Source organism: Trachymyrmex cornetzi, unplaced genomic scaffold (genome assembly GCF_001594075.2).
Source record: "Trachymyrmex cornetzi isolate Tcor2-1 unplaced genomic scaffold, Tcor1.1 C4015070, whole genome shotgun sequence".
Classification (NCBI taxonomy): Eukaryota; Metazoa; Arthropoda; class Insecta; order Hymenoptera; family Formicidae; genus Trachymyrmex; species Trachymyrmex cornetzi.
The window spans coordinates 77-9,518 of record NW_017295530.1 but is presented as its reverse complement, the minus strand read 5'-3'; the positions used below and the strand labels follow the sequence as shown (position 1 = coordinate 9,518).

Sequence of the window (9,442 nt, the reverse complement as noted above, 5' to 3'; positions counted from 1 at the left end):
AGTACGGAGAGTAAGTAAAGGTATCGATAAAAAAAATTTATTATTGATTATTTCAAGAGAACAAGTAAAAGAGATAATAGTATATTTCTTGAACACCATATTGTACCAATATTTGTGATGAACATCGTGCACCTGCACGTACAAAAATTGATGTAATTATCATATGTGCGACATGAAATTACTAATTATAAAAAAAAACATAATTATATGAAAATGAAGATAAGGCTTCACAAACATGTTTAATTGAAAGAATATAAATAAAAATATATGTACTTATATCTCAATAAAAGTGTTTTTTTTTTCATTGCAAATCCAGCTTATTTAAATTGCAAATAGCTTATTTCCAAAATATTCATTATTGCGGTGTAGGTGGAGTCACGTAACATTCTGGTATTACTGATAAGGTTTGCTTCGATTCTAGCTGTTGCACCTAACAAAAGTATAACAATAACAAGATTAAAATGTGAATGATTTTTCGAATTACTTTATCGTTTAAATAATGAAATAACTATTTAAATTCTTACACGCTGCCGCAGAGTCTTTTCATTTATAGCAGCCCTTGTCAACAATTGTTTCACTTTATTTAAAAGTTCAGATTTGTGAATTAATTGTTGCTTTAAGATTCGGAAATCTCCATTGTCATCTTCCTTATGAGCATTTTCTAACATAGCTACTCTTTGTTCAGCTAATCGTAAATCTGCCTCCAAACTTATCACACGCTTCTGAGATTCTTCATATTGTCTTTGGAATAGGGTGTTTCCTTCAATAATATTTGTTTTCCCCTATATTTAATAACATATATAATAATATACAAAAAAGAAAGATAATGTACAATATCAAAGAAGGGATTGTACAATTTACTTTATTAACTAGAAGATGAGTTTTTTTGGAATTAAATTTTAATCTTTTATTTTCTGCCTGGAGTTTCTCGATAATTCGCTTCAATGTGAATATTGTTTTTTCCATTTCAAAGATAGATTTTTTGTTGTTTGATTCTGGCAGTTCTTTTTCTGACGATCTAGGAGTGGAATCAGAAGATTTTTCTGCTTTTAACAATTGAATGTATCTATAATAATAACAATATAATAATATTAACTGTTTTATCTCAATCTAATTTCACGGCATATAAAAATATACAATATGAACATACTTTTCTAAATGTTCGACTTTTTCTCGCAATCTCGGAGTATCCGAATTCGCTCTTTCTAACTCAAGTCGTAACTCAAAGTTTTCACTTTCTAATTTAAGATTCATTTTTTCGAGAACATCTTTAGTCATTTCTAGCTTTTCAAGCTGACTAATTACATTTGTATTACCCTATAAAATAGCATCGAATAAAACCTGATGAAAATTATGCATTCATAGTAAAAATAAAACATAACGAGTATGCTAACCTGAGAAACTGCCTCCAAAGCTGTATTATGCCGTTTTAATTCCGCTATTTCTAACATCAAATGTTCATTGCTTTCTTTTTCTAGGCGATCAGTCAATTCCTTAACACGTTCTCTTAATATTCGACATTCTTTCTCCAGTTGTTCTTCCACTGTGTTATACTGAATATTTGAAATGGGTCTTCCTGAAGTACCAGATACAGTATCGCTTTCAACTTTGAGCTTACTTCTTAAATGCCATTTTTCTCGTTCCATACACGAAACAACAGATCGCAGCTTTTCATAATTTGCAAGCAATTTTTCATATTCATCAGTCTTTTCTTTAAGCTTTTCCTTTAATTTTTCTGCTGTTTGCTGCCATTTTTTCTGTTTCTCCCACAATAAAAGTTCTTCTGCGGTCTAAAAGAGGAATGTATTAAGTACTCTAACATAAAATCGCAGTATTTAATAATATACCTTAGCCCTTTTAGCTTCTTGTGCCAAATATTCACGATCTAATTGAGTTTTTGTTTTATGCAACTCTTCTTCCAAAGTTATTACTTTACGCTCAAGCTGCATTTCACGTTGCGATGTCTTCTTCTCCTGAGCTTTTATTGCCATGTATCTGAAATAATTATAAAATATTCTTAACATATAAAAATAACATGAAAAAAATAAATAAAAATATGTGCTTAAAAATTGGTACAAAGATTTACCTGCGACTAAGTTGCTGCTTCAAATCAGCTATTTCGTTCTTATACATTTTCTCTTTTTCCATTAAAGATTGATGCTGTCGACGTAAAACATCCATTTGATTTTGTTGTTGTATTTGATCGCGCTGACTATTGTGCGTGGATTCGTGTATCTTCATATCGCCTCGAGTATGAACCATTACTTGATGAGATCGATTTGCAGATTCTATTAGTTCAACTTCATTCTACGCAATAGATAAATAAATTGAATAACGCAATAGATAAATCTATTAAATAAATTTAATAGACTGAAATATAATTTCACAGTAAATTAACAAAACGTAGTTAATAAATCTGAAAAATTACTTGTAATTGCTGACAAGCAAGAGTTAACTCATGTATTTTGTCATCTTTGTCTTGTAACTCTTTCATCAGGGAGATATTTCCTTTTGTGAGTAACATGCGATTCTCAGATAATTGTTGTCTAAGTACATCAGCCTCGGACTGCCATTTATTTAATTCACCGCGGTAGCTCTCTAATTCATTTTTATGTTGTTGCTCTAATCTATAAAACATAAGTTATTTTTGTGTCATTCATAGCTAGTTCTCATGTGAGTTTATTATAAATTTTATCAAATTAAAAAAAACAATATTTTACATTGTTATCAAACAAACCTTTCTCTCATACGATCCATATGTTTCAGTCTTTCTTCTGCTAATCGATGCCAACGCTCACTCAGTTCTTTGCTAATATTTAATTCTGCTTCAAAAGTGGATACTTTCTCATGCAGCCTTGCAATTTCCTCTTCTTGTACAGCACTGCTTCTTACTGTAGTTTCATCAAATGTCGATGGTTTTTCAAAAACATTTTTTATAGTTACGACCGAATCTTCACTTTTTCGGATTTTACCTTGCATAGCTAATATATGATCATGTAAATTCTTAATCTCATCCTGTAAACGACTTGCTGCCCGACTATGCTCATCCCTGTCTTCTTTTAATAAATTTTGATATCTTAAAATAGTTTCTTCTTTTTGATTAATTAATTTCTGTAAACTATTTATCGTCGACTTCAAAGCTAATTTGTCAGCACAATCAGTACTTGCAACTCGAGGTTGAGTCATTAACTCGTCAAGTACATTTTGTTTTTGAACAAGGTGTGAATCTTTTTCCTCAATCGCTTTGTTCAAAGTATCTACTTTTGCTTGATACTGCGAATCTTTTTCCGTAATCACTTTATTCAGAGCATCTACTTTTGATTTATACTCGGATAATTGTGCTTCACACTTGACAAGCATTGCGGAGCGTTCTGATGCAAGTTTCAATGCTTGATCAAACTGCTCGTTAAGCATTGCCGAGGTGGCACTTTCTTCTGTATTATTTCCCACTTCTCGGAATGTTTTCTCTGTAGTTTCACTTGATTTAATAGGTTCTTGAATATCTTGAAAAATTACGGTTTCCTTATCGGTTTGCTTATCAGTTTCCTTAGTAGTTTCCTCTACTTTTTTATTTAAGCAGCAAATGTAAGGATCTGTTTGAACACTAACTACTTGAGTTTCCATCGTTACTTGAATAGATTTTGTCTTAAAATTTGGTATAGTGATTCGAGTTTGATGTTCCTGTTGTGGACACCAAGCTCTTTGAATATTTAACATATCCTGTTCCATGCTATTTATTACTGACTCGTATTCGTTGAATTTACTATTAGCAATTTGAAGTTCATACTCTAAATGAGTTATTCTTCTTTTGTATTTAAAATCCTAAGTAAAATAGAAAATTTTTTAGAGAAAAAACCTAAAAATTTGATCTGCTTGCAACATTATATATTAATATTAAAATTTATTATATTATCATAAATTTAACTAGAGTTAAGTATTATGATTAAAATGCATTAACTGATTAAATGCATTATAAAAGCTAGAAATTAGAAGATATTTTAAATATATGCAGAATATTATATGTTATTGCTGTAATAAACTCAATGTTATTTTAACAATTTTATTAAATTTTTTACATTAACTCATAAAGATTTTCAGACTTACACTTAAAGTTTGTTGTGAAGTTTCGGCATAATGCTCCATTATGTTTTGAACACTGCCAGCACCAATTTGTTGCTCTAACATGTCTTTCAGACGTTCTACAATCTCAAGACGAGCAGATAGATATTTTTGTTCGTATTTAATATCTTCACGACATTTTTTTGCGTTTTGCAGTTCTGCATCAATATTTTGACGGTCTATTTTTAACTTTGCAGCCAATGTAATTACTTTTTCTAAAGTACTTATAGAAGTTGATCCTGCATATTGACATTGTAAAAAATATATAATATCTATATAATACCTGTAACATGTATAATATGTATGTAATACCATAATATATTTTTATACACAAAATAATGTTTAAAAGTAATTTCTGATTTTACTTGCAACGATTATCACATTGTTTCCGATAATCTTGTACATAACTACGCATTTCCTCGTATTTTTGTTTTAAATTATTAAACTCTTCTTGTGCACAAGATAACTCATTCTGCAGTCGTGTTTTCTGTGTAGACAGTTCCATTTCTGATATCTTCTTACTCGTAAGCTCAAAATCAAGTCTTGAGATAGTGGCTTTATCTTCACTAATTGCTTGCAAATCTAATATTTGATGTCTAAGACTATCTAATTCCAGTGTTTGTAGCGAATTCAGTGAATATTGTAAACGAGCTTCTTCTTCAGAAATATGTAGCATTTTTTTTAGACCTTTATTCTCTATAAAAAGTTGCTTCTTTTCATTTTGCAATTCCTGTATACGGTTATCATCTGTTTGTATCGTTTCTTGCAGCGTCATCTTTTTGGACAATGTCTTGTGTACTTCAATCAATCTCTCTTGCAATTCAGAATTAGAAATAGAAAGTTGTTTAACATTATCTTCGTACTTTGTTAATTGCGTTTGTGATATTTCAAGTAATCTAGCCATTTGATCAGCTCGCTGCCTTTCAATTAATTCCTTGGTTTCTATCTCTTTCAATCTTTGTTGTAAACTATTATCACTCTCGTAATCTGTTTTCCGTGAATCCTCCATTAATTGCCTTTTCTCCTGTCTTATTGCCTCTATTTCTGTTTTCAAAGATGATATTTCGTTAGAATTAGGAGATACCATAACAGTTTCTAACAAAGCATGGTGACGTATATTCAATTCCTCATATTTTTCTTTCAATTCGTTATGCACTATTACACTCACAGAATTATATAAATTACTCTGCAAAAGTGAAATTTCTGATAGCAATGTTTTACTGTACTTATTTGCCTCAGTAAGCGTTTTATTAAAATCACTCTCTTTTTTAATTATTTCTTTTTGATATTCATATAATCTGTTAGTTTCCTTGTTAAGCAATTGTTGAAGACTAGCATTTTTCCTGTTCATTACTATTATTTCGTTAGTAGTATCCGCGTATTCTCTCGTTTTTGCTGCAAATGCTTTCTGAGTTTCGTCATCTCCATCTTCAATAATCTGCCAATTTTTTTTATAAATTTCTAATTGCTTTTTAAAACCATCTATCTCATCTGTCAACTCATTATTTTCTTGAACTAGTAAATCTTTCTGCTTCCCCCATTCCTCTGTTTCATTTTTATATGCCATTTGTAAAGCTTTCATTTCTGCAAGATACATTGTTATCACTTCATCTTCGCCATGTTTCTCGTACAATTTTTCGAAATCTATATCTTTATTTACTGCTAAATCTTGCAAAATATTATCCTTCCTTTGCAATTCTTTTCTGTAAATTACACATGATAATACTATAAATTATAATAAAGATAATAGAATATATCAATTATATCATTGTTTATAATAGAAAATATAGTAGTACTACTTTGACAACAAATTCGAAAAATACCTCAGGGTTTTAAGTTGTGATCTTAATTCAGTATTACTACCCTGTACAACATTAAGATGTTCTTGCAATCTCATAGCTGGATGGTACCAACCAGCTAAATGCCTAACGTCTAAAGCTTCTAATAATCGTTCCAATGTACTGGATTGTATTTCCACTTCACTCTTACCTAAAACGAGAAATGCAGTGAGATATTAGCTTCTTCTTTAGGGCACTATTAAAAAAATACAAGAATAGCAATGTTCTGTATCTACTCAAACCAAATAGAAAAATGAAATAGGTTTAGCAGATTTTATTTATATTTCATATTAAATAAAAAATAAAAAACTAAGCAGAAGAAAATACAGTGTCAGAAATGGAAATGTGTGCAATACTAAAGTACCGTTAAAGTTAGCGAAAATTCACCATCTTGATTGCGTATACTGTCCATAATCTCATGCATGCCCGTTCTAAGTGCCTCATTTTCTTCTATAAGTATCTGAATATTCTGATTAACTTCAGAAACATCTATTTTGGAAAATATTTGCATATTTTCTGATTCCACTAATTTGGTCGAATGTAAAAACTGATTACTAGAATCACCTAAATTGTTTGAAATATCTAATTTCTCAGACTTACTTAATTTATATTTTAACATTCTTATCTACAAAAAGTAAAAATTTGTAACAGAAACTCTTCTAGTACATATCATTATAAATTATCTTAAACAGAAAAGACATACGTATATTTTATACACAAGTTCTATAAATTAATTTTTTCATAAATAATCTTACATCTGATTTTAATTCTAAATTTTCCTCTACAAGGCTTTTATTTTGCTGAATAAGCTCTTCCATTTTCTTTGATTCCTCTTTACGTTTCGCTACAACACTTTTAATCGATATTGATTCATCCTCTGGAATTCCTAATTTTTCTCTGTTATGATATAGAAAAATAGTGTTATACTTATTTCCTTTAGGTATAAGGAATATAAATTGATACTCTAGAAAAATTTACCTAAGAGTTAAGATCTCCATTTCTTGATATGAATTTAACATCTCCAATTTATTAATAACATTGGCTAAATCTTCAATATGTTCATTCTTATGATCGATTTTAATTTTTAATTCTTTAATTTCGTTTAATGCTTTAGCTAAAGCCTGATTTCCATTTTCATATTTTTTTAATGTAGATAATACTTCGCATAACTACATAAAAAATAAAAATTTATCATTTAACATATTATTCAGCAAATAAGTATGTACAGTATTTAATAAAATTATTGCCATTTTTATTATATACTTATTAATATATGGTTATTTTTTAATTACTTTTTTCTCAAATAATTATGAAATATTTAATATTAAAAAATTACAAAAACTATAATTTAAAAAATTTTCATATTTCCAACTTTTTCAGAAAAAAATTAACTCTTAAACAAGAGATTTATAGCTCAAAAAAATAAATAATGGCAATAATTCTTTATAGTCTTTTTATAAATTAAATATGCAAATATAAATGTCTGACTTTACTACTCTGTGACGTGGCATCATCCTGTGCTTGTGACAATGCATTTTCCAAGTTAGAAATCTTTTCATTTGCAATTTGTATTTTTTTCAACAAATTTTTTTGTTCTTTCCGTTTATCACTTTTTACAGGCCTGTAAAATAAATTAATAATTTTCAAAAACAATTAGAAACATATTACAAATAGGACAAATAGAAAAGACTACATACCCATGTGTTTCTCCTTTTAATTTTTCTATAAGTGCAGCACTCTCATTTATTTCAACGACTGCTTCAGAAAGTTTAGTTTGCAATTCAGCTATAATCGCGTCCCTACGAACTATTTCATCATTTAGCTGAACAATCTGTGTTTTATTTTCTTCTTTTACTGATGTTATCGACTGCATTAAAGAATGTGATAAGCTTTCCTTCAAACGTGTTATTTCCATATCTTTCTCATCTAATACACCCTTATAACATAAATCATATAAATTAATGTACATATTCTCTAAAAACATTCCAAATTCTTTTATAAACATTATACCAAATTTATTTAATACCTTCCATTCAGATATTCTAGCATCAATGGCTATACCAAATTCATCCAGCAATTTGTCTCTATCTACTTGTTGTGCTGTTAATTCTTCAATTTGAATAACTAAAGCTGCATTTTCTTGCTCCAACTTCAATATCTTTTCTGTAATGATATGGCACATTTATACCCTTATCAAAACATCAAATTCATAAAAAATATAGGTATATTATTCATATATAAAAACCTTTATATTCCACAGTTTTTATTTGTGCCAAACGAAGTTCTTCAGTCACTTCGTTCATTTTTTCTGTTGCATCTTCCATCTCATCTTTCAATGTTGTTAGCTGTTCCTTAAGACTCTCATTCTCTTTATCCAAATTCTAAAAAATAAAAAACGATACAAAGAAAATGTATTATTATTATTACTGTATACACTTTGTTATATACACTTACCTCTAATTCAGCCATAAGTGTCTTAACTTTTTCACTTTTGCCTTGTGCATCTGAATGTCTCTTTAAATCCGTATCCTATATACAAAATTAGACTATTGTACAAAATATAAAACATAACACTTAATGATATACTGTAATTAAAAAAACTTACTCTAATAAAACTATCATTTTCTTGTTTTGCTGCAGTCATACCACGATCTGTCAAGATAATTATCATGTAAATAATACTTGAAAATAGAAAATATATATATTATCAATAAAAATAACTTAATTTCATCAATAAAAATTATTTTAAAATTTTTGGAATCTTATTTTAAATATTTACAAAAATATATACATATATATACAAAGTTGTGATAATGTTACCTTTGATCTTTCGTTTGGCAGTCTCTGGACGTAATGAAGCTATCATTTCTTTTAATTCGCCACATTCAAGAAGCAAAGCCTCGACCTAATATTAATAGAATTATTTTATACTTAAAATATTAACGAGAAAAATTTATTTCTGTAAGCAAGCTTTTTTTGAATGAAAATAAATATTAAGTATCATCATACATAAAGCATATTTATAACGATATAGTAGATACTAGTATATCAATCATTTAACGTGAATACGTAATAAGAAATAATTTCCGTACTTGATTATCTTTATAAGTCAACATTTCTTGTGACAGTCTCACAAGCGTCCGCAAACCATGTATGTCAGCGATCTCGTCCACGTCACATCGGACCACAGCCGGAAAAAGATCCTCGATTTCTTCGTCTGTCAAAGACGAAGCATTTACGGATAATAACCGATCCCAGTCGGTGCGAACCATTTTTTTGCGATAGCAATCAAGCAATAAATCATGCAACCCTCATCTGCATACTATCTTTCGGACATCCTCCTTCGATTTGACATGCTACAGTAAACAGTTTACAAACATTACCATAGTGAAAGCAGAGAAAAATCTGAGAGAGGACATAACGGTCCAAACCTGCAACCATAAAATGCTGCCGCGTACTACTGCCCTCTGAAAAAGTGGATGTAA

General features: G+C 29.2%; 1 protein-coding gene across 1 annotated transcript; it reads right to left on the bottom strand.

Annotated features, from left to right (window-relative positions):
• Positions 1-342: 342 nt before the first annotated feature.
• LOC108757331 (centrosomal protein of 290 kDa) lies at positions 343-9,232 on the bottom strand. The gene is made up of 23 exons (XM_018522120.1): positions 9,050-9,232; positions 8,778-8,862; positions 8,563-8,609; positions 8,412-8,486; positions 8,203-8,338; positions 7,984-8,120; positions 7,655-7,893; positions 7,446-7,578; positions 6,936-7,126; positions 6,713-6,854; positions 6,345-6,582; positions 5,943-6,108; positions 4,485-5,822; positions 4,105-4,402; positions 2,738-3,822; positions 2,429-2,627; positions 2,087-2,307; positions 1,848-1,995; positions 1,395-1,790; positions 1,151-1,317; positions 862-1,066; positions 525-782; positions 343-430 (listed from the first exon to the last, which is right to left on the bottom strand). Exons 1-23 carry the CDS (start codon positions 9,227-9,229, stop codon positions 356-358), a joined length of 6,159 nt encoding a protein of 2,052 aa, XP_018377622.1. The 5' UTR covers positions 9,230-9,232; the 3' UTR covers positions 343-355.
• Between the last annotated feature and the right edge of the window lie 210 nt (positions 9,233-9,442).

Excerpts from the sequence above, each read along its gene's own strand:
- LOC108757331 (XM_018522120.1), bottom strand. The coding sequence starts at position 9,229 with ATGGTTCGCACCGACTGGGATCGGTTATTATCCGTAAATGCTTCGTCT. Across the intron at positions 4,403-4,484 it reads CAATGTGATAATCGTTGCAA|GTATTATATAGATATTATAT; the intron begins GTAAAATCAGAA and ends TACATGTTACAG. Across the intron at positions 2,308-2,428 it reads TTGCTTGTCAGCAATTACAA|AATGAAGTTGAACTAATAGA; the intron begins GTAATTTTTCAG and ends TCTATTGCGTAG.